The sequence below is a fragment of the Sesamum indicum genome, linkage group LG12 (genome assembly GCF_026168435.1).
Source record: "Sesamum indicum cultivar Baizhima isolate 11 linkage group LG12, ASM2616843v1, whole genome shotgun sequence".
Lineage (NCBI taxonomy): Eukaryota > Viridiplantae > Streptophyta > Magnoliopsida > Lamiales > Pedaliaceae > Sesamum > Sesamum indicum.
This window is the reverse complement of record NC_142668.1, coordinates 12,332,720-12,357,238: the sequence shown is the minus strand read 5'-3', so window position 1 is coordinate 12,357,238 and position 24,519 is coordinate 12,332,720. Positions and strand designations below refer to the sequence as shown.

At 36.8% G+C, this 24,519-nt stretch overlaps 4 protein-coding genes across 10 annotated transcripts; 1 reads left to right on the top strand and 3 right to left on the bottom strand.

Moving 5' to 3' along the window:
* Positions 1-397: 397 nt before the first annotated feature.
* LOC105174760 (15-cis-phytoene desaturase, chloroplastic/chromoplastic) lies at positions 398-10,064 on the bottom strand. 6 transcript variants are annotated; one of them, XR_016063073.1, is made up of 17 exons: positions 9,658-10,063; positions 7,797-8,074; positions 7,581-7,713; positions 6,867-6,955; positions 6,714-6,771; positions 6,259-6,414; positions 4,822-4,970; positions 4,508-4,627; positions 3,743-3,956; positions 3,545-3,647; positions 3,282-3,329; positions 3,011-3,056; positions 2,357-2,544; positions 2,038-2,200; positions 1,463-1,704; positions 915-1,101; positions 398-532 (listed from the first exon to the last, which is right to left on the bottom strand). XR_016063073.1 is itself a non-coding variant. In XM_011096948.3 (15 exons), exons 2-15 carry the CDS (start codon positions 8,034-8,036, stop codon positions 1,642-1,644), a joined length of 1,770 nt encoding a protein of 589 aa, XP_011095250.1. In that variant the 5' UTR covers positions 8,037-8,074; positions 9,658-10,063; the 3' UTR covers positions 1,379-1,641. The 6 variants fall into 6 exon arrangements, 1 of the variants encoding a protein (XP_011095250.1); XR_016063074.1 differs by having other exon boundaries at positions 973-1,101; XR_016063071.1 differs by lacking the exon at positions 398-532 and adding an exon at positions 8,168-8,243 and having other exon boundaries at positions 658-1,101; positions 9,658-10,064.
* Positions 10,065-11,140: 1,076 nt separating this feature from the next.
* On the bottom strand, positions 11,141-15,106 carry LOC105174759 (uncharacterized). 2 transcript variants are annotated; one of them, XR_016063406.1, is made up of 12 exons: positions 14,919-15,106; positions 14,705-14,818; positions 13,902-14,012; positions 13,762-13,824; positions 13,537-13,650; positions 13,294-13,443; positions 12,813-12,890; positions 12,502-12,723; positions 12,325-12,411; positions 12,113-12,206; positions 11,747-11,839; positions 11,141-11,584 (listed from the first exon to the last, which is right to left on the bottom strand). XR_016063406.1 is itself a non-coding variant. In XM_088876776.1 (12 exons), exons 1-12 carry the CDS (start codon positions 15,078-15,080, stop codon positions 11,525-11,527), a joined length of 1,374 nt encoding a protein of 457 aa, XP_088732902.1. In that variant the 5' UTR covers positions 15,081-15,106; the 3' UTR covers positions 11,141-11,524. The 2 variants fall into 2 exon arrangements, 1 of the variants encoding a protein (XP_088732902.1); XM_088876776.1 differs by having other exon boundaries at positions 12,087-12,206.
* Positions 15,107-15,728: 622 nt separating this feature from the next.
* On the bottom strand, positions 15,729-19,317 carry LDL2 (LSD1-like2). Its single transcript, XM_011096947.3, has 2 exons — positions 17,165-19,317; positions 15,729-17,006 (listed from the first exon to the last, which is right to left on the bottom strand). The coding sequence occupies exons 1-2, from the start codon at positions 18,708-18,710 to the stop codon at positions 16,288-16,290; spliced, it is 2,265 nt and encodes a 754-aa protein (XP_011095249.1). The 5' UTR covers positions 18,711-19,317; the 3' UTR covers positions 15,729-16,287.
* Positions 19,318-21,014: 1,697 nt separating this feature from the next.
* On the top strand, positions 21,015-22,435 carry LOC105174757 (uncharacterized). Its single transcript, XM_011096946.3, has 2 exons — positions 21,015-21,374; positions 21,458-22,435. The coding sequence occupies exons 1-2, from the start codon at positions 21,140-21,142 to the stop codon at positions 22,180-22,182; spliced, it is 960 nt and encodes a 319-aa protein (XP_011095248.1). The 5' UTR covers positions 21,015-21,139; the 3' UTR covers positions 22,183-22,435.
* Positions 22,436-24,519: the final 2,084 nt, after the last annotated feature.

Below are 24,519 nucleotides of genomic sequence, written 5' to 3'. Positions count from 1 at the left end.
TTTTTTTTAAATAATAACAATACATTGTATATAATTTTCATTTTATTCTTCTACACTAACTAATCTAGTAGTTTTTTTTATACTTTTGAAACTTGAAAAATTATTGTCATTATTGATTAATTTCTAAATTCTTAGTACTTTAATTCATTAATACTTTTTGTTTATTTTTTCAAAGTTTATTATAAATATTTTTTGAATTTGTTATCATCTAAATTCATTATATAATTTTAAATATTATTTTTTCTAGTTAGGATTTTTTTGTAATTTAATTTATTATTTATTTTATTGCATAATACTATTATTTAAGTAATTATTCAAAAGAAAATTTCTATTTCATAAAAAAAAAAAAAAGAGATAGACACATTTGAGCTTGATCCAGGTCTAGTCTGATCCTGGTCCAAGCCTTAAGTGAGTCGGTTCAAGGATGATACATCATAATATCTGATCTTGACTAGTTCTTGGACCTCATAAGTCATTCGTATCCTGGGACAATTCCCACAAACCTTGGGAGCATGCAATTCATAGCTGGTCACTGCACCATCAAAATTAACATTTAGAAGTTGTCGATTTCTTTATCACATTTCTAGCTGTCTGTGCAAAAAGGCATAGATTAGTCTAGACATGGTTGGATGGTAATCAAAGCGGAGAGTAAAAGAATGAAAAAATCCCACCAAGTGGTAGTTGCTCTCTTACGAATATTTTACAAATAGCTCGTGTATAATGAGTCTCAACTTCATAGATACAATTAAAAAAACTTTTTCATAGTCAATGACCGAATTGAGATAGGTAAGTATATTAATCAATGAACTTAAATGTTCTGAAGTACAGCTACAGTCAATTATCTTATCATGTGTTGAAGGTGAAATTCACATATTCAAGCTTTAAAGCATTTCAGCATGTGACTGAAATCTCACTGGAGGTCATTTGCAGTAAGGCATATGATATGCAGAATCTAAGCCATATTGAAGCCACCTTGCAATCACCCAAAGGAGAAACTTTCAGAGATGAATGCACCATTGTGAGAACCCATATGTGCTGTGTCTATAAAAATTTTAGAACCTCCCCAAGAACTAGTCCCCATTGAGTCCAATGGCTGCCACCCTGTTCAAAATTCATGAATAAATGAACACAACAACCAACATGACAAACTGTATTGGTGAATAGAACTTTAGAGTTTTATGATTCACTGACAGGCCTCCATTTGTGTATGTCAAATAGAATAGTAGGTGCAATAGGATTTGGAATAGAAATCTCATAAATTTTCGAAAATCTTTTGCCATCTCTGGTGATTCAAACTGCCTCACTCACATTTCAATAATTCGCATCTTGTGGGAAGGCATACTGAATGAAGAATTACAATGAATACTTACTGTTATCATTTAACTTCAAATCACCAATTAGGCAATTGTAACAACTGTTATTTCCAATTCAAGAAAGAAAAGATTTGAGTTCAGCATCTTACAATTTGGAACATCCAAGTACGACGATCTAATGTTTCCACACCACCAAAAAAATGTTGAGCCAATTTTCTTATGTTTCTATTTCGTTGAGTCTAACATGTACATAAGCTTCATCCTTATCTTTTGTCTTCCATGAATCGATCGTGCGCTGCAAATATAGCACTTGAAAAGTCCAAATGCATTAGGCAAAGGTGGTTTGAGGAACCTTCTTCCTCTGTCCTTTGGCAGCCAGCAATTCATAATCCTGAAGAAATCAATAGTGCATTCAGCCACACATAACCCTTTCATCATAAGAACAATACTCAATCACCTTTGATGCTGTAATGTAGCTAGTACCACATAAGGTTCAAAGCTCCTTTACAACACAAACACTTCTAATACACAGCTTATTTTTGCACATGTTTACATAAAAATCATAAAAGAAGGATGTATGTTGGGCTCAGATGTAGAATAATAGTTATGAATAGACCAACCATAAAGGAGATGAGTAGGGACATCAATGATGAAACATTAGAAATTAAATGTACCATGCTTTGTTTTATGTCCAAGACATCATAAAATAGTCGGTAAGGCTCACCTTTACAATTGCCTGAGCACAAAGCTTTCCTGATAGGGTGGCACCTTCCATCGAGGCCAAGTATTTTTGCTTTGTATAATCACCAGCTAAGTAGAATCCTTCTACTGGAGACTTTTGTAATGGACGACAAGGCTCAGAGCCAGGTGTAGTTTTATATACAGATCTGCAAAATAGAACTTGAGTCGGGTTAAACTGACAGGAAAAGAAAAAAGGGGAAAAAATGCAATATCATCATAGTGTTGGATTTTTCATCACAAGCTTCTGCAATTTAACATCAATAGCCTGTGGCAAGTAATAGCTATTAGCATTATTCATTTACCGTGGAGTTTTAACTACATGGTACTTCAATATTTTTGCTTTGCTCTGATCAGCAGAAATTTCATCAGGAAATAGTTTTGCGAGTTCCTTCATTGTGGCATCAATGATTTCTTCATTACTGCGTGAGATCCATTCTTCTGCCGGTGCAAAAACCAACTCCAACATGGATTGGTTAGGGTTATAGTATTCCTGACAAAAGCATTGATGCCTTGATAAGCAGAAGGGACATAAGCACAAATGAAACAAAGCAAGATAATTTGAAAAACAAATTCCTCAAGAACTGCATAACAAACTACGCAAACTAGTGTGCCAAACTGAGCTGTTAGAAAAAATGCCTAACAGTTCATATCAATCATGTTTAGTCCCAATCTTATATCCAAATTGCTCCCGGGTTTCTCAAACAGTAACAGACACCTTATTATGTTAGAAATAACTGTCCTCAAAGCTCGAGCAATAGCAGAGTGGCTTACAACCTTGAAACAAGACAATGTAATATATTGTAAATCCTCGAGAAACAAAAAGGAGAAATTTTCTATCTCCCTGACTTGGGTGAGATAAAAGCCAAAAAAAGATAATTCTAATTACTTTATGGATTTTGGTGCTCTTAAGGAACCTTCTTCTAACAAAACGACGAAGATGCAGGTTTAGGTATTACCTTACAAGTCACTGACATGTCAGCATATACACTGAGAAGTGGACTTCTGCATACAAAAAAAGAAAAGGCATGAACAAGTAGCTCAGTGGGATCTTACAAAGAAAACCCAACACGGTAGATATAATAAGTTAGTAACTGTGATGTTATTGAATATTGATACAATTTTATAATTGTTGTATTATGTAGAGTTGCTAATCTGATAATTACATGTATTTTAGCTGAAAGAAGTTCATAAAATAATATAAGTAACATATAAAGTGAATGATCATACCTGCTGAAAAGTAGATGATCATATGTGTTCTTCAGTTTTCTGTCAAACCTGACATTACCACACTTACATGTCATCTCAGTTTATATACATGCGACAAAATCAGATCCAGTGTTCATAGAATTAAAGATGCTTTATCTTTTTCCTAAAGGATAACATCACCTGTTGATGCAGTTACCATGGCATTAGTTAATACTATCACTCTACAAGTAATGTAGTGCAAACTGCCTATGAAGTAAGTTCTGTATTAAAATTGCAAGACTAACCATATGTGAACATTTATAACTGGAACTCCGACTAATTTCTCCAATTTCTTGAAATATTCAATCTCCCTCCAGTCCTCCGGTAGAAGAAGCTTCAGGACATCGACTAACCAGGATAATGGTTAATCAGAATCTTATACAGACTCAAGCTAAATAACAGGGGTATATATATATGATGGGCTAGGAGAACGAAGGCTCTACCTGGAGTTGCAAATACATATGCATCTCCTTCAATCACATTTCCATTATTTAGTATGAAGCTTTTGACACTTCCATCTTTATCTAGCTCAATCTTTTGTATTCGTGAGTTAAGTCGGACTTGGCCACCACGAGACTGTATATGATCAACAATTGGCATGCATAGTCTTTCTGGCGGATTACCATCCAAAAAAGCCATCTTTGATCCATGCTTCTCCTGTTGTTTTATCAAACAGATTGGAGTCTGTGTCTTTTGGTCTAATTCAAATGAATGCCACATAAACTTACTAAATCATGAAAGTAAAGACCAACCAGATGATTTCTTTATTATGGATAAAAAACGAGTTCCAAGAGTATATTCATTCATGCAAGTCTTGTATGATTAGTGGTCATTTAGACAAAACGAGTATGATATTAAACAAAGTGAACAATGGTTGTGCCAAATAAAAACTAAATGCGAACTATACTCACATTCCATGAGAACTTTACATGGCCTCTTTGTAGCTGTTGCTAACCTATAGTCTTAAGTTGAAGTGATCAAGGAACCTTAATTCTTACTCTGTGAATTCCTATTGTGAACTTTCATAGTGCAAAGCAACAGCTTCATGCTATACTAATCATATTTTGTTGTCTGTAGTGCATTAATTTGCACTTGGAGATCGAGTGAAACAGGGAAATAGAGATAGAGATAGACACACACACACACACACACCACAGAGAGAGAGGAGAGAGAGAGAGAGAGAGAGAGAGAGAGAGAGAGAGAGAGACCTGCAGAAATCGGTTCAAAGCAATCAAAACACATTGCATTGAGAGCTCATCAGGGTTTATGAAGTTCAGTGCCTTTGACATGGCAATGAACACTTCATCAGTAACCCTATCTGGTATGCCCTGAAATGATCAGGATTTATGAATTATTAACTATACCATGGGGATCAAGAAATGATGGCAAATGAATTAGTGCAGAGAAAAATAATTGAAATGATATTTATGTTTCTCAAAATAAGCAAGCATCGTCAAAATGGAAAAGTTGTTCACTTCATTGTACAGCACAATAAGTTACCAGTATAAGAAACCAAGCATACCTGCTTTCTCATCCAGTCTTCAACTGTTATTCCATCTTGAGCCTCGACATAAGACTGACCGCCAATTATGGCTGGCAAGAGCCCAATGGCAAACTTGATTTTCTCTGGCCAAGTAAGCATTTCATTGTTCTTCAGGATGGCCCATAATCCTGCCAATAGCATTTTAAGTGAAGGACGGGAACTGGAAAATTGACAATTCGTAATTAATACTATGACCACATACTATCCCACATTCAAGGAACTCATGATTTTTCAGGTGCTCATGCAGTTTATCTTAAGCACAGAAGACAAAATTGTCTCAAAAATAACTTTCACGTAAAAGAACCTTTAAAAAATGACTTTTTGTAAACTTAAATAAGTATATTATTCCTCCTATGCATATTGGTACGCACACTTTAATAGCAAAGTGAGTGAAGATCTTCCTCGTGAATGGGCAAAGATACAGAATCAGGAAAGGGAATACAATGGATCCCAGCAAAGTCCAAAGTTCACTGTAATATGATAAATTTCTTCACTCAACAAGAACTTTCAATCTGTTTGCACACTAAGCCCCTGTTTTTTTGTCGGGAATGGAATATTATACACGAAATAAAAATGCAGGGAATTTGATTGCTGGAAATCTTATTCCATTGCAGATATTTGGATACAACAAGGTATTTAATAGAGAAATCAATCAAATTCCTTAAAAAATGTTTGGTGTGTTACATATGACAAAGGAATGGAAAATATATATATAGATAAGTTTAATAATGTCCAAAAATAGTTTTATTGGTATATCCCAAGGGAGTGGAAAACAAAAGATAGGTTTTAGATTCTTAGATTTTCTATGCATATTCATAATTTGTGGGGATTTTGTTTCCATTTCCTGTTTTTTTAAACTATCTAACCAAACGAAAATATATGCTACCTGGGATTTAAATTCCCAAAAAAATGCCATTCCCACTAGACCTAAGGGTAATGAGAAACAAATAATGCAATAACTCAATTTATGAATTCATGATGCGAAGAACTATCACATTATTTGGATCTGTGTTCACAAGATCATCACCAGAAAGTCATCTACTTCAAACAAATGTAATATATAAGATAGTATATAAGTACCCACGACAGAAGTCAGGAGATGTTGATTTGAGTCTGATATTTGGGCATATATATCACTGACTGCTTGGAAAGACTTAACTAGACAAAATTTTGCAGGATAAGCTGCTGAAGAGGGTAGCAATTATGCATCGAGAAATGACCTCCACACAGACAACCAGAATGTAATAAAAATATGAGGCTTTATTATCTAACATTCTTTTTTTTTTGTGCGGTTAAAGTGGTGTATGGTACGTCCTTATGTAATGTGCTGACAAGATTTATAATAATACGAATCTTCATTGTGGTATGGTAGGTCCTTATGTAATGCATCCTTAGCTTTTGCAAAGACAGGCTCACCGTTTATTGGCGATGGTAAGACTTCGGGAAAATCAAACCGGCTGAACTCTCCTGGCTTGTTTGGCATTGCAAATATCATAGAATGCTCCTTCCATTGCAACCTGTCATTAATGCCTAGCTCTCCAAACAGGTTCTGAATATTTGGGTAAGCCCCAACTAAAGCAAATCACAAATAAATAGAAAGTCATTTGGCGCATAGGAATGTCATCTATAGATGTAGGAAGCTATTGAAAGGGTCCTTAAACAATAGCAAGTAAGAAAAGTTAGGTAAATACACAATGAAGATTTGTATTACTATAAATCTTGTCAGCACAGTTTCCAGAAGTGCATAAGTGAAAATAAGAAATCTAACAAGATATGCTGCAATGGAAATAAGGCGATTCAGTAAATTAAGCTTCGTTGCATTAAAAAGTTTAATGAAATTTTGGAAGTCAAATTAGGGAAATCAAACTTACAGAATATATGTAGGCCAGTCTCATACCAGTCTCCTTCATCATCTTTCCATGCAGCCACCTGGACCAGACAGATGTCCATAAAAGAAGATATGTTTGAAGAACAGAAAAGTTTGTGAGAGAGTGAAATTCTGGAGGCTGGAGCATATTACTAACCTTTCCACCCAGGACATCCCTTGCTTCCAACAGTATTGGTTTATGGCCTGCATCTGCCAAATATTTTGCTGTAGACAAACCAGCCAAACCTACAAGTATTGAACAGCTCAGCAGTTTGGGGAAGAAAAGAAAAAGGAAGAGATCTATCAGATAATACTCTGTAACAAAAAATCATGTGAGACTTCTAGTCATTTTCAATATTAACCAGAAGTGGCACATTGTGACATAAGTGAAGCTACATCAGATGTAGCAAGATAAATAATAAATTCATTGCTCGGGAAGAGGCTACACTATTCTAGGGAAAACATTAACAGGAAGCACTGTCTTGAGGTTGCTATTCTTACTCAACTGTTTGGTTTTCTTGCACTAAAATAAGGGACTGATCAAAGGATGTGAATTCAACAAGAACCATGAACTAAGAGCATGGGGAAACAGGGTCCTTATTTTTGCATTCTTGTTGTTGGATAATATTTGGTACAGCGACATGGGAACAGAAATCAAATCCAATTGCTTATCAAGGAAAGGCAAGAACCAGAAATAAACTACAAGTATAATATTTCTTCCTAAAGGAATGAGAAAAAAATCAAATTAAGTAAAGCATAAACCAAAGTAATTCAATAATAGCATAGGGAAATTTGTGAAAACACAAGAAATACAATCAGCTGATACAAAAACAAGAATAAATAACTGAAAACTAGAAAATGCTCATCTCACCTGCACCAACAATAACCACTTGCAATGGCTTGTTTGGACGGGGAGAAGTACGAAAAGATGAAGATAAAAAAGCAGCTTCCAAATAGTTGATTGTATTCTCAAGTTCTGGTCTCGGGAAGTCAATGCAAACAACCTACTCAACAAACATAGCATCAAGGCTGTCCTTTATTCATGACATATAATCCCAACCATTTGAACAACATTTTGAGAGCATACTTTCAAAGGGAGCGGATCCCTGTTAGATCTTGATGTAAAAGCATGTACAGGAGGAATCCTTAATTGAAGGCCCATAGCATCACCACCAGCAAACGACAAGCCATACATTCGAGCAACAGTGCTGCTGCTGGACCTCCTAGAGGTGCAGCCACTTGTCTTGGCAGATCGTGAACTCCAAATATTGGCTATGTTATTTGGTCTGCTCAGGCTGACAGCAGAAACATGTCCAACTTGGGCCATTTTCCAAATTTAGGATTTGCTCTCAACCAATGCTGCCCCTACAAAATCACTGCTTAGTTAACATTTATATCAAGAATTTCAGTAAGTAGCAGCAGCAATCAATACTAATGACTAGGAGCAACCCATACTACCTATCCCAATCTTCCCTTGGACCATCAGTATAACCCCGGTTCTGACAACATTGGGGGAAAAAAGTAGCTTTGACCGCTGAAATCAAGACATCTCAATTTCAGCTCCTGACTTGAGGCATGTGTGCTAGTTGCATGCATGGTTTTCTATGTATTAATATCCCATCGTTTGTGATTCAGCTACAACAAATTTTCGTTCATCTTCAGAAAATTTTCATCTGAAAAATGTGATTCTTCATCGGCAAAAAGTTTTCGTTCAGCGGGTTTATTTGTGAATGTTTAAAAGCTCTTTTATTCGGTTGGAAACCCAAAAATTGATAGCAATAATTTTACTACTCTTAATAGTCCTCTCATTATTTTTATGTGAAAAAAGTTACTCGAGTTATTAATAAAATTTATTTTTAGTAAAAAATTAAATTTAATATTTTTTTATTAATATTGACAAAAATAATATTGTGTCTTTATTAATATTGTGTATAAAAAATTGACAACAATCATATTACATGATTTTAACCAAGCAAATTTTTCAAAAAAATATTTATTATTAGAATGTAATTTTATCAAAAAAATATTGCGTGACTAATTTTTGTACAATATGATTAATTGACAATATTGCGTGACTAATATCGACCAAAAAAAAACTATTGTCTCTTTTTAATATCATGTACAAAAAATTAACAAAAATAATATTGTGTCTTTATTAATGTCATGTACAAAAAAATTGATAATAATCATATTGAAGTACCGATACTAAATAATTTTTTTAAAAAGTAATTATTATATATCATGATTTTAATTATTTTGACATACGCACATATTTATTATTTTTATAAAAATTAGTTGATTTAGTTACTTCGAATAAAGTTACACAATATAATTATTTTCAATTTTTGTACCAATATCAAAGGACATGCAATATTACTTTTGTTAAGTTTTTGTACACAGTACTAATAAAAATATTAAAATTTATTATTAAATTAAAATATTTTTGGGAAAAAGTACATTCAAAAAATAATTATTTTTGAAAAAAATGCTTGGTATCTACTTTAACTAAAGTCATACAATGTGATTATTGTAAATACCTTTTTCTCTAATTCTATCTCACTTTTCAAATAACCCTACTTTCGTAATTTTTTTTTACATTATTAAAATATTTTTTTCTAAGGATCTCTGGATACCATCAGACCTAATGTTTAAAGTAGGGTCCATCCCGCGAAAAGCATGACAACTAAATAAAAGATGAAAAACACAAAAGTTTATTGCATTCATTCAACACATACAAAAGAAACATGGAATAACCGAATGCTTTCCACAGCTAAGAACTCAAAATCTTCAGCGTCTCAACAAGTTGAAAAAACCCCACTCAACTACCATAATCTTGTCTTTAAAGCTCAGATACAACGCGCACTCCCAGTCCACAACACATTCCCACAGCAAACGAAGACACTGAGAGAGATATACCACAAAAGCAACAAGGAAAAGGGAACACTTACGGAGTTGTGGAGAGTAAAGGTTGACGGGAGATGTGAAGAAATCAAGAACAAGAACAGCCCACTGCTGTTTGCTTGACGAATGAACCCAGAGATGATTGAGCCTTGACTTCAAGACTTGAATATATACATATATATATATACATCGAAATTCACATGTTTATTTGAAAATGGCAATAAATACGGTGGGATGCGTTGACAATTCGTAGGCTGTAAAAGCAGAATATATATATACATATATATATGTCGATTGGAGTCGTTGATGGGGTTGGTTTGATTGTTATGTTAAGGGCAAGAACAATAACAATTCAGCGAAAAAGAAAAATTAAAAATATAGTAAATAAATATGCAGTTTACCCAGAGATTGGGGAACGTGAGGTTTATTGGATTGAAAAAAGTCTTACCATTGAATTCTGTTTACGGATCAGCACGTGATTGCTACTTGTCTCGGATCTCGATAGAAAATTTGAAGATTTTGAAAACAGTAATTTACAAGTAGCCCTGCAACAATTATAAATAAATCGCTATTTTTTAAAAATTATTTATTTTTTAAAATAATTAATTAATCTTTTTAAAATTAACAATTATCTAATAAATACACCTCATGACAATCAATTATAGAAATGTTTGTCAGATGACCGTAAATTTCAAAAAAGTATTTATACTTTTTAAATAATAAAATATTTTTTAGAATTATGATCAAGATTAGGAAAACCAATTTGTAATATAACCTTTTAAAAATTGTAGAGGATAAAATAATGACATACCAGATGGCCCATCACTTCTGGCAATTAAAGTCTACCTAGAAAAGGAGATTTTAGTTTTAGAAAAGTTGAACATTGACAGAAATATGTGATGGGTCGAGTACTACTACTTCATGAAGTAATTCGTTAACGTTTGGCCCACAAAGAGGGCACGTGAGGGTGCATGGAGCATGGGTACCACCAATCAAATATGAATCAACTGACCCATACAAGCCTCATATATATCTGATTGCATCCGTGACATCAAGTACAGATTAGTTATTTCAAGAAATGAAACACAAAAGGAAATTAAAGTGACAGTCTTTGTTTGTGCTACTACGTGTACACTGTACAGAGTAAAAAATTAAAATTCTAAAAGTTTAACAGTTCGAACCATGTTTTTCTTCAGTGCTCTTCTCTTGCGACAAATTCTCAGTTCACTATATTTCACAGCAGAACTTTGATTCCCATGACTCCATGAGGATAACGAGTACAAATTTGAGAACTAGATTGATACATCATAATATCTGATCTTGACTAGTTCTTGGACCTCATAAGTCATTCGTATCCTGGGACAATTCCCACAAACCTTGGGAGCATGCAATTCATAGCTGGTCACTGCACCATCAAAATTAACATTTAGAAGTTGTCGATTTCTTTATCACATTTCTAGCTGTCTGTGCAAAAAGGCATAGATTAGTCTAGACATGGTTGGATGGTAATCAAAGCGGAGAGTAAAAGAATGAAAAAATCCCACCAAGTGGTAGTTGCTCTCTTACGAATATTTTACAAATAGCTCGTGTATAATGAGTCTCAACTTCATAGATACAATTAAAAAAACTTTTTCATAGTCAATGACCGAATTGAGATAGGTAAGTATATTAATCAATGAACTTAAATGTTCTGAAGTACAGCTACAGTCAATTATCTTATCATGTGTTGAAGGTGAAATTCACATATTCAAGCTTTAAAGCATTTCAGCATGTGACTGAAATCTCACTGGAGGTCATTTGCAGTAAGGCATATGATATGCAGAATCTAAGCCATATTGAAGCCACCTTGCAATCACCCAAAGGAGAAACTTTCAGAGATGAATGCACCATTGTGAGAACCCATATGTGCTGTGTCTATAAAAATTTTAGAACCTCCCCAAGAACTAGTCCCCATTGAGTCCAATGGCTGCCACCCTGTTCAAAATTCATGAATAAATGAACACAACAACCAACATGACAAACTGTATTGGTGAATAGAACTTCAAAGTTTAATAATGATTCACCAACAGGCCTCCACTTAGCCTTGTTGTAGAAGCAAAGATTATAAGAACAGCAGGAGAAAATGGTAGTACACACCTGACAATAAACAGCAAACGGCTCCCTCAGTGGTCCATCACATGAAAGTTCACTTGTACTTCCATCAATAAAAGTTCCATCAGCAAATATCACCTATTCCACGAGTGATTTTTATTTGAATCAGATTGTCTCAGAAGCTTCATATGTAACTTCACATGAAAAGGCATATATAAATCACATTATATTTAAATGATTAGAAATTTTTCTTTCATCAAATGAATTTGTTGATTAGTAAATTATTGCAAGTGAACAAAGAATACTCAGCGCAAACAACTATGACAATTATAGTTCCACGGTCTGTTGCAGTGCAGCAGTTGTATTGAAATGCGTGTAAAGATACCTCAGACGCATAGCCAGGAGTAGCACCTGCTATGGGCTTTGTAAAAGAACTAACAGGAGAACTTCTCTGCACGGCCTCACAGAAGGCAAGCAGGCGCTCGCGGCTTCCAAGCTGTACTGCCTGAAGGCAGAAGAAAGCAGTATCAAATCAGCGTAAAAGGTCAATTTGAACTGCAATGAAGTAACCAATTAGTGTTATGTAATTAATTACATTTTAGATGTAAATATACTAAACAAACCTGAACTACATCATGGCGAGGAACCCGGCGACCTGGTTGAACCTTGTATCCTCGACCTGCCATGACTTCAGCAATCAGAAGGCTTCCCTGGTAATTGATTAAAATGTCATTGACAGGGTAGAGATAACAACAAAATGAAAAGAAGAATATGATGAAAATAGAATTAGGATTACTTACCTTTATTGCTTCGCCAACCATTTGTGGAGCAAGAAACAGACCTTGAAAAAATATTCTCATAATATCTCCTGGAGTTGAACCACAGTCAACTCCTAGACCTGGTGCGGAGAGACGAGCAGCTGCTGCTGCTACCCATTTTTTTCTTCCAGCAACATACCCACCACATGGCGCAATTGTTCCACCAGGATTTTTTATAAAACTTCCAGCAATTAAATCTGCACCCTGCCAGCCACCAACAGTATATTGTGCTAAACTTTGACACTCAAAGCACTATTATGAAGCAGAAATCACCAAAAGCCAATGCTACATACCACCATCGAAGGTTCCATGATCTCCGTAAATTCACCATAGCAGTTATCCACCATGATCAAACAATTTGGATTCTGCAACTGTAATTGCACACTAATGGTAAGATGACTAGGACAATTGACCACTTCATACAAAAACAGAAAGAAATATCCAAAGAGAGAGAGAGAGAGAGAGTATGTGAAATTTGATGCTAAAATAAAGTTTGATATTTGATGCTCAAATAAAGTTTGATATTTGATGCTCAAATAAAGTTTGATAAGCTTTTCTCATCACTAGCTGCAAGGTAAGATGACTAGGAACATTTATCCTTTCGTGAATGGAGAGAAAAATCAACCAAAAGAATAAGTTGATGCCAAGAAAAGTTTGATAAGCTCTTCCAACCCCTAGGAAACCAGGTTATCCCTTATCCCATCTTAGTTAACAGAAGTTTACTGAATCCAATACTGATCAGATCATATAACAGAACTGGTTTTCCAAAGTTACCTTGATTATCTTTATTGCCCTTCCTATTTCATCTACACTCAAGCTGCGTCTCCATGAATAACCACATGACCTCTGAATGAGTGCACATTTTGTCTGAGGTCTCAAAGCAACCCTTAGGGCACCCCAGTCCAGTCCACCATCCTCAGAAAGCTGAAACACAATCAATAAGAGCCAGAAAATTAACACTTGTGAGAGAAACAGAAATCTCAACATATAACTGAAAAGGTATCAGCAGCAACATACTGGCACTTCTCTGTAATCTATTCCAAAATCTTTCAAAGAACCTATATTGTCAGAGTCTCTTATTCCAATCACCTCCTCCAGTGTATCATAAGGAGCTCCAGCAACTGCCAGAAGCTGGCCAATGATCAGTCTAAGCATGTTATAGATACAGCTGAAGCACGCAAATTGCACAAACAAAATATAAATACTTAGGAACTCGAACAGCAAGAAGGAAATGAAACTTACCTCATCTCCTGGCCTTAGAAAAGCAAACAATGCACAGGTGATTGCATGAGTACCTGAGAAAAACTGGCAGTGAACAAGAGTAAGTAAGAAAGTATTATCACCCCTATCAAACAAAGAAACATCGACGGGAAATGGCAAACCTGTGCTCTAACAATTGCAGATTCAGCACCAAAAATTTCTGCAAAGGCTTGATCAAGCGCCTCACGCCCACCGGCTTCTTCATGACCATAGCCTGTGCTGCCACCAAAGTGCTGATGCCATACATAAATTGCATGGTACTCATAAAAGCTTCTAGGATTAAGCTAAACAAATGTACTTGACCGGCAAAGTAATGTAAGAGTGAAAATATATCTGCATGACACAATTGTTTATGTTTTCTTATACTCGTGTAAGTCACTAGGTGATCAGGCATTTCGTTGATCTTTAAGAATATTATGGTTAAACATGATTGTTTATATTTTCTGATAATCATGCAAGTCGCTAGGTGATCCAGGCTTTTCATTGATCTTTAAGAATATTATGGTTAGACAATCTCATAGATTCTACAAATCATTCAACAAAATACAAAATTATTAACATGTTACCCAACACTGCTTTAGGTGGGTTTGCATTATATGAATGATGGTAATATGAGTTAGAGGCCTTTCAATCATCAACATCACCACTTCATATTCTAATGGTAAATAAAGGTTGAAATAAATGTCTGGTGCACACCATTGAGTATATATACTAAATTAGTCAACAATTAACTTCATTCCAGCAAGAAAGCATGCAAAAAATTTCAAAATTCTGAAACCAAACCATCCTCTTCATTAATGTCTCGCCACAATCAGCATAGTCAAAATTTACGTATCGAAACCAACACAATTTGCAGAAATAATGGTAATGAAACGTAGACCAAATAAGTAAAGGAAGCGGAAATTCTGCGAAACGCAACGCCTACATGAGATCCAACACGACCATTCTGAAAAGCTTTAAGCACGCGCGCCGAGTTGCGCGCCACCAAATTATCCACTGCTCGGAACTCCGGGTACAACGAGTCCACTGCTTTCTCAACCTACACAAATTTCCAATCAATTCACGAAAAGAGAAAAAGAAAAAATTACTCGTCAGTCGATTTTTTGATAAGGAGCACTAAGCCGGTGTCCACGTTGTACCTCAGGAACAAACGTTTGTTCCTCGCAATGGAGAGAGACAGCTGAAACCCGAGACTTCCGGCGGGCAGAAATTTTGGCTCCGGTATAAGCGGTGGCTGCGCAGGGTAAGGTGAAAGTGCGCGGAGGATAAACGGATGTGGTGGAGGATAAGTACAGAAACATTTTCTGAATCAAGCTTTCAGAGGAAAGACACTTCTCCCAGTTCTTAGTGTTAATGCAATTCAAAGCCCATTACAATTTGGGTTAGAGTATTGGGCCCTTGTGGGATGATGATGTCTGTATTAAAAATACTTTCTTTTTCACTTCATGTCCACACTGTTGTCAATTTTGGCCCAACATTTAGTTATAATGATAACTATGAGTTTTATTTTTAGTTTTTTGTAATCAATAAAAAATGAAGTCAAGATGAACCCATTGCGGCTACTCTAAGGAAACCTAATCACCACAAAATGTTATTCCTGTTGTAACTACTTCACTAGGGAACTTCAAATGTTTCTTCATCAAAACTCAACGGGGCATTGTTCAATTTGGTTACATAACCCAACCAACATACTGCGATGAAGTGTTATATTCTGGCTACCGCTGCTTGAATGAAGATTATCGGACGATGAAGTCATTACCTAAATATATTTGACCAAGGTTCAGGAATGTGGGTCTAATTCATATTATTGACATCCTGTGTCATTTTCTTCAGCACGATCACACATCCGGCAATTTTGAATCAGAAAACAATTAATTACCTCTAGTTATATACCTAACTAAGAATTTTTAACCTAATTCGAAAGTTACTTGAAATGGACCGAGAAGGAATTATAAGCATGCAGCAACTCTGTAGTACTATACTAGTACTTAATAAAGCACAAGAAGAAAAGAACAGATACATGTGTATAGTAGGGTTTCTACTTTCTAGTGTACAGGGGATCAATGTGCAATGGATATTTCAAAACAATCAAAATCTGTAAGCAGAGGGCCATATTCAGTTGCCGCGGGAAGCTCAGATTCTCTTCGTCCTGCTGTCCTGCTCTATAAGGTGATGACCAAAGAATCTTGGACAAAGAAAGGGGCAGAGATGGAGGAGAGAGTCTACAGCTTCGAGAAATAGTTTCAGCATTGCAGAGAGCTCGTATTCTTTAGAGAAACCTAATCAAACATATCATTTACCAGATATAGTAACCTATTAATCAACACGACCATCTGGGCAAGTTACAAAACAACAACTTTCATTCCGAGATTAACTTCCATTGCCATCTATGCAAGAGTCCAACAGAGAATCACAGCATGCCAATTTTCTGGCCATCATTATGTGCTTATGCAATAATTGACAAAGAAATCTCCTCCAAGAATCTCGGCAGAATATTGGTGCATCTCGTTATCCAGCAAGTATGCGAGACCTACTCCTACTTCTCCTTGAACTAGCAATATTAGAAATCAATGTGCTACCTAAGAGTCCGATAGCATTGGCCCCCATCAACTTCAGGCCGTGCTTTTGGCACAGAAAAGATAACTTATTTGAATGTCCTTCAGTAGCCTGCTGCAAGTCTTGTGCCTGTTCACGAGATATTACTGTATATAGCTGCACCGGTTGATTTAACAACTGCTGACTGCAAATCTCCTTCCCATTACAGTCGTCACTGATATATCCATTGCAGCATGTGCCAAGAGTCACTTGCATTAATCCCAAAGATTTAGGGTCTCCAGAGGAAAGATCAAACACAAAGCAAAATTCTTCAAATGCTAGATCAGGTCTCTTGAAGAGGTCTAACAAAATATCAATGTTCTGTCCCAGATTCTTCTGCATGGACTTCCTAGGATTATTTTGCCTAGCCCTTGTGGCTTGGAGGATTCGAGAAGCTTCTCTAAGGCCACTTAGATAAGCACCATGCATGGTGGCAGGGTACTGCCTAGTTGTGGCCTCGCCACCGAAAAACAAACGGCCACCTACAGGTTCTGCAAGGATATCATAGTCGTTTCCAGAAGACTGGACTCTGATGTGCGAATATGAACCATAAGAAAGAGGATCAGTTCCCCATCTAGTACATATTGATTGTAAAGGATTAGGTACATGAATTCCCTTGGGAGCGTATATGCCTGTAAAAATGGAATAACACCCAAGAAAGCTCAACAGAGAAACAAAAAACATAAATCAAAGTTTTACAGAAAGAACAGGAAAGAAAATAAAACCACAAATGCATTAATATCAATAGACTAATGAAATGGCATAAAAGCACCAGCATTAAATAATGTACCTCTGAGGATTCTCAAAACGTGATGAACAGAAGAAGCTGGGTCTGTGTTTTCAAAAAGTTGTGCTGCTTCTCCGGCTACCAGCGCAACAAGAACCGGAGCACCAGAAACAGTATGGTAGCTGTAAAACAAAAAGAATTCTCCCCGATGGTGGCTGGATTCTCTCAGTGAGCCAAATGTATCCAAGTCCTCCCCCCAGAAATTATGGGCGAAAACCATGGCCACCTTATTAAGCAACCCAAACCCGAGTCTTTCTATTGCTGCTAGCTTCTTTTCAGGTAAACCAGGTTCAAATCTGATTTTTCCTTTTTTCAGGACTCCAAGGGGGACAGTGCAAAGGACCATATCTGCTTGAAACACTTGATTCCCTGCAATGACCTCAACACCTTCATTGCCATACCTAATGGTCTCAACGGTCTTACCATATAAGATCGGAACTCCTTTACATAAAGCTCTGATTAATCTCCAGTTTCCACCTGCAAGAAAACAGTGGTCGCCTCCCATTTCATAAGGATCATCTTGGTCCCAATAAGCAGCAGAAAGGTTTGAAAGACTTCCAGCATTGGAAAATTCCAGGTTAGCAAAATGCCAATCAAGTAGTTGTCTTTCCTCATTGCTTCTAGCAACAGCATATAATTGTCTAAGTGTGTCTAGAACTGAACCTAGAGAAATATTAGCCGCATATCCACCCATTATTTGTCTAAGTTGGGTAACTTTGTCAAGCAGCTTATTAAAGATGAGTTCGACCTCCGAATCAATTTTTTCATCAACGGGTGTTCCATCCGGTTTGTATAGAGGGCACTTATCTCTGACCTTGTGAAGAGGAATCGAAAGTTGTCTGGCTAGAACTCCAAGAGGGTTGGCATGAATACCAGTTATTACACTGCCACCAAGGTCAACAGCAGCATAGTTACCCTCTTGACCCATCTTTTGAGTGTAAACTCTTCCCCCAGGTCGGCTCCTACCTTCGAGGACGAGCACTTTGAAACCAAAGGATCTGAGCTGCCTTGCTGCTGCCAACCCTGCAAGTCCTGCTCCAACAATTATCACAGAAGCCTCCGTAGTTTCCTCAAAAATTTGAGACTCAAATGATGCCGAAACCCCAAAATTTATATAACCATTTATTAGAAGGAAGTCATAAGCTGCATTCATCAAGCGCGCGTAGTCATTACTTACGGTTTCCTTAATCTGTGCTTTGGAAAGCCATGAGTGCACATTGTCCCTCCACTTTGCAAGTATGTGGTTCCTTACAACTATGTAATCATTCTGCTCTTTCCCACCCAATTCACTCACAACCCCAGCTCTTATTTCTTCATCAAGTAACTCGTCAATTGGAAATCCCAAAGACAATGCTATCATGGCTTCGGTCTCAGTTTCCTTCTCTAAATCTTCCTGTGTCCTATTTTTCTTCTTCAAAGAACCACCCAAATGCTTCTCTATCAACTCATCCATCAAATTCTCATCATAATTTTTTGAGCCCCTCTTCCTTCTCAATAACCTTCTGGAACCTGGATTATCCAATATAGGGGTATCCCCAGTTTCCCCCATTGTTCCTGAAACTTCAATCTCGTTCAAATATCTTGGACTTTATCCCCACAATGAAGCCTCATTATACATTTCTCAAGAAGCAACCACATGCATTATAAAACTTCAAAATATCAAGAAGGTTTTCCGCTCATCAACAAAACACACGTGCACTCTCTTCATCTACAAAAGTTTTCTTTTCTTATAATCGATTCTAATCATTTGAGACTTGCCTTCAACTGACAAAACCAGAATTCAGCGTCACGTACACTTAAGATTCACATTCCTACTTCAGAATCTCTATCTTTCCATTCAAAAACACTAGCAAACCCCATTTTCACTACGAAGAACTCAAACCCCGGCACAATGAGGGAAATTACACCCCAAACTTGAATTTCAAATGAGCACTGAATTCTCTCAACTTTCTAACCAAAAACTCAACGGCACAGAGCGACTGCAAACAGCCAAATTCCGGCCCAGGGTTCGTAACAGGGGAAGAAAACGTACCGTTGAGGGAGCGTCAAAATTTGGTGAGACACAAATATGGTTAAGCGGAATTAGGGTTTAGTTTGGGAACTATTGCACCGTCGCAGCGCTTGCAAGGCGAGTTGACTCGGGGAAATTGGAAAGTGTCCGATGTGATTGGAGGGAAATCACACATTTGATGGGCTCTTAAATAGGCCCAATTAGGAAATTTCTTACGGGCTTTTTAATTAGGCCTCAGGACTTGTGTTTGAGTTATAATTGGGTGCCCAGAAGAGCAGTCTGCAGAAAGGTACCAATCACATGGGCTCACCAAAGTCCATTAAGTAAGGCCTCGTTAATCGTGAAGGGATTACGGTGTTGATTATTAATAAATGATAACATAAGGAACAAATTATGATAAGTTTATACAATATTTTATTTACTTGACTGGACCAATAAATGTTAAAATGTCATAAATGCCCAAGTATATTTATCATGTCAAAAATGAGAAAACTCCTACTTAAAGTAAGTTTGGCCGAATCAAATTTATCAATGAGGAAGCGTGATACACTTGCTCACTATCTATAAATTCATATTAATTACACCATAAATATATTGTACTTATCATATAATTAATTTATATTCAACCAAACTCAATCTGTTCCAAACAATATGAGAGACGAAGATTGGTCCGTCGCCTGATCATTATGTCGGGCCTACTCCTCTAGTCCATGGTTGGACTAGTCAAAGTAATCGAACCATTGTTCATATCTGAAATAGTAAATGACTCCTTATTTATGAAAATTATTATTATTATTTGTTAATTGATATTTTACTTGAACTCTTTCTAAAGTAAGAGGACCAAATGTCTGATAAAATTATCTTTAGATTACTTTTACCTCTTCTCAATTCCCAAATGTGATTCTTCACTTTATTAATGTAACTATTTGGACTAGCATAAAGATATACAAGTCATTTTATTTGGTTGGCACGAAGCATTATTCAACAATTTATAGATATAACTAGAAAATGCGGGATTCTAGTACAATAAACTGTCCTCTGTATGTGTATGTGTGTGTGTGTTTTATCAATTGAAGTACTAATTGAAGGTATTATGGTTAGAATACCGAAGGAGGAGGAAACATAGGCAAGAATCCAGGGAGTGTTTATGGAGCATAACAATGCATGTTGTCAACTATCAAACATCTGCCCTATCTTTACTCTCAAAATTCTAATTTAAATTAAATTTTGTCCAATTTTAATTAATTATATAACAAGTACAAAATTGGTATTCAATTTTTTTTTAAAAAAAGTGATTATTTATATAAAAATATATATTATACTTAGTAATTTATAATTAATTTAATTCAATCAAATTTTAATTTAAATAAAAATTTTGCACCTCCACTCGGCACACAAAATGAGTACTGAGTTCCACATGTATCTCCCTTGAAATAAGGTACCCTTGGTAGAGACAAGCATGTAATGTAGGTATACTAGTTGTACTAGTAGCAATATTCAATTAGCCCTATTCTAGGAGCAAGTAATAATTTCATGAACACTGTCTTAATCTAGGCACACATCAATCTGGCCGTAAATTTGGTCCAACCTATTAGGCTTTTCACCCAGCACTACGTACTAATGATTAATCAACTTCTTTGATCACGGATCAGTCATCATGTGACTCCTTTTTCACAAAAGACCAGACATATAAAATGTCAACTGCAAGTTGATTAGTTTAAAAATAGGCCTTACAGCACCAAACCCATTGACCCAACAATAACAATTTAGTACTCCACTACGAAGACTTAATTCCAAATTCCCATGCACGCACCTAGCTGGAATCGATACAAGTTCAGACAGAGCACCCACCAGATCTGTTTAGTATTTTATGTTTTAACGACCCACAAGTCCAAGTCATTGCACTCTATATAACGAAGGAAGGAGTGTTTAAGTTATTAGTATAGATCTCGATCGGAGAAAACATAATGAAGAACCTAATAAGCAGCAACTGTTTCCGTTTCATTACCCTTGTGCTACTCTTTCTGGTCTGTGTAGTCGACGCCCATGGAGATACAATAACCTGCTACACCAGGAAAAGTCCGTGCTTCCTCAAGCAACTCAAGTGCCCCGCCGAGTGCCCCTCCAAGCAACCCACCAGCTCCTACGCTAAAGTCTGTTACCTCAACTGTAACTCACCCATATGCAAGCCCGAATGCAAGAGTATGCCGACATTCTTATTTATATTACATTCTTTTTGCTATTATATTACATTTTTGCACTCCATATCAAATTTTAATTTGCAGATAAGAAGCCTAACTGCAACGGCCCCGGGGCTGCCTGCCTGGACCCCCGCTTTATAGGCGCAGACGGGACTGTCTTCTACTTCCACGGCCAGAGCAACCACCACTTCACCTTAGTGTCAGATCCCAATCTTCACATCAACGCCCGCTTCATCGGCCTACGCCCCGTCGGCAGGCAGCGCGACTTCACATGGATTCAAGCCCTCGGAGTCCTCTTCGACGCCCACACTTTCTCCGTCGAGGCAACTAAAGCTCGAAAATGGGATCAAGAAACCGACCACCTGAAGTTCTCCTACAACGGCCAAGAATTAACCGTTCCGTCCATCTGGGAATCCCCGGAGAACAAAATCAAGGTGGAAAGAACGTCGGAGAAGAACAGCGTCGTCATCAGTTTACCTGAAGTGGCTGAGATCTCAATCAACGTTGTGCCCGTGACGAAGGAGGATGACAGGATTCACAACTATCGCATACCTTCCGATGATTGTTTTGCTCACTTGGAAGTGCAGTTTAGGTTCTATGGCCTGTCTGGAAACGTGGAGGGTGTGCTTGGGAGAACTTATCAGGCGGACTTTGTGAACCCTGCGAAGCTGGGCGTGGCGATGCCGGTCGTGGGAGGTGAAGATAAGTACAGAACGTCGTCGCTTTTGGCTACGGATTGTGCGCGCTGTATGTTCTCTCGGGGTGCAGTTTTGAGTGAAGGAAATAGCGTGTCAGTTGAGTCTGTGTAAAACAGACGAGACTGAGCGATTGGGAGAAAAGAATGAAGTGCTCAGGCAGCGCAACTTGTGGCCAAATATGTGATTTTGTGAGAAATTTATAAATGGTTGTAGAAGCATGTTATCCACCTACCATCTACTTTTTAAGTTTTCTACTTGATTGAATTTTTCTTTTTCAAGAAAGTGATAATTGTGGAATGTATAAACAAAAATATGAATCGGAGGAAATAGTTCATTCGAAATTTAAGTATAAATTTTATTTCAATTTCTTCTACAAATAATTAATTATTTTTTAAAAGAATTATATGTAATGTCTCAAAATATGTTCGGCCCAAGAAAAAATCTATCACGGGAAGAGCCCAAGATGGATTAATGGGCATGTAAATGAGACCCAAGTACCAAACCCACAAACTGAACCCATTAAGTGAGAAAGGATCAAGAAAACGCAGGGAACGTTGGCGCGGAAACCACCTAAATGCCGAAACATTCCACTCACGCCTGGTTGTGTTCTAGTCAGACAATTCGGAGGAGTGGTGGCTCCTCTAATGTCGAAAAATTTTAGGGAAGATAGTTGACTACCTTCACCACCTCCTAGGAATTTGGAAAGCTTACCCCAAAAAAGATTTTATCAGAATAAATCTCAACAGTTAATAACTCAAATTAGAAGATAACTTCTGGTAGTTAGGAGTCTATCTCTTTGCAGCTGTTTTTTCGAGTCCACGGGGTACTAGAATCCCTCAGCCAGCAAGATGCGAGTACTATAAAGGGGGACTTCCCCCTGTGTCACAGGCGTACTCTTCGCAGCGGAATGTAATTCTCATATATTTTTCGTCTATGCTGCGTCTAAAGTTACGCCTAACCTTCGACCAGCCTTCGCACATATCAGAGTATCGCGACAATCCGTATGCTCGCTGAGGCTCTCGGCGCTCGTGCCTTAGCGTCTCGCACACTATCTCGGAACCTGCCGACGCATTGCTCAATGGTAAGGAGCATCCTCGCTCCGCCTCGGCATTACAGCACAACGCATGCGCCCGCAATGCCCATCTCATGTCCAACACTCACTCGGTACATCCTAGGCGCTCGCCCTCATCATGGCCGCCTTCCATCATCTAATTATTGTTCTAAATTACGCTTTCTGCAATTTAATTCTTATTTCATCACTATTTATTGACTTTAGCGTCGAAGTGCTGATGTATTTTTTACAAATCTCATTTCCATGACTTGTGAAAAGTTACGCCCAGAGACCTTAAATTGAACCTGTACAAACGAACAACTTTTTGCTCGCATCAATATTTAAATTGCACCTATAAAATTCTAAATTAAAAATACTTTAAATTAAAGAAAAGAAAAAAAGGAGAAGAAGAATCTCAACATTTAAAAAGAAAAAAAGCATCTAAATCTCTTGTCTTGTTGTATTCTTGGTGTGACTGATTTTTTTTTTTCAGACTTATATATTATTGATTTTGCCCTCTTTGTTTTCAATTATTATTTTTTGAAGAAGAAGATCTTCTATTAGATTTTGATAACGCCAAATGCTCCACAATACAGATAGAAGGAACAGCTCCCTCACAAATCACAATCAAACTAAGTATTTGGAGCAAGGTTATGAGCCAGAGATTAGCAGAGCGCCGAAATAGCGAAGAAGACAGTCCCCATAGGTGTCATTTTAAAGCTTCTCGAGTTAATGCTACGAATGACATAATTAAGACAATCATGCAGCTTCAATATGAACCAGAGAGTCCTCAAACCTGACAGCTATTTCAGCGGATGTGCGTGCCGCAATTGCCTCCACCTCATCCGCTGCCTGAACATTCTTCAAACGCTGCATTTTCCACGCAATACACGCACCATGTGCTCTCATGTATCATATTTGGCACATTTGATTGTCCTCATTTGCTAATTAATTATAAAGGATAAATATTCGGGCACTTGCCCCTCCACATAAAACAAGATTAAGTGTTATCTGAATATTTGAGTTTTTATAATTAAAAAATGAGGACAAAAAAAATAATATACATGCAAAAATAAAAATCAATCATAACAGATTGCGCGAGTGAAAAACATAGCAAGACGGAAGTGTTAGAAAATTCTGTTTCAAAATATTAAGGCGTTTTTTTGACTTTTTCTTTTTTACAGAAAAAATAGGAATATTCTGCACATATTTTAATTTTTATAGAAGGATGGGCTGAATTATTAAGGCCTTATACTAAATTCTCCTTGTAATTAATGTGGTTGTCTTAAACTTGCATACATTCAAAATATAAATAATATGCATGTTGAAAAATTCTCATGTCATAACATGCTATGATGTCGACATACATTTTGACGCAGCAAGCGAGTGGAAAGATT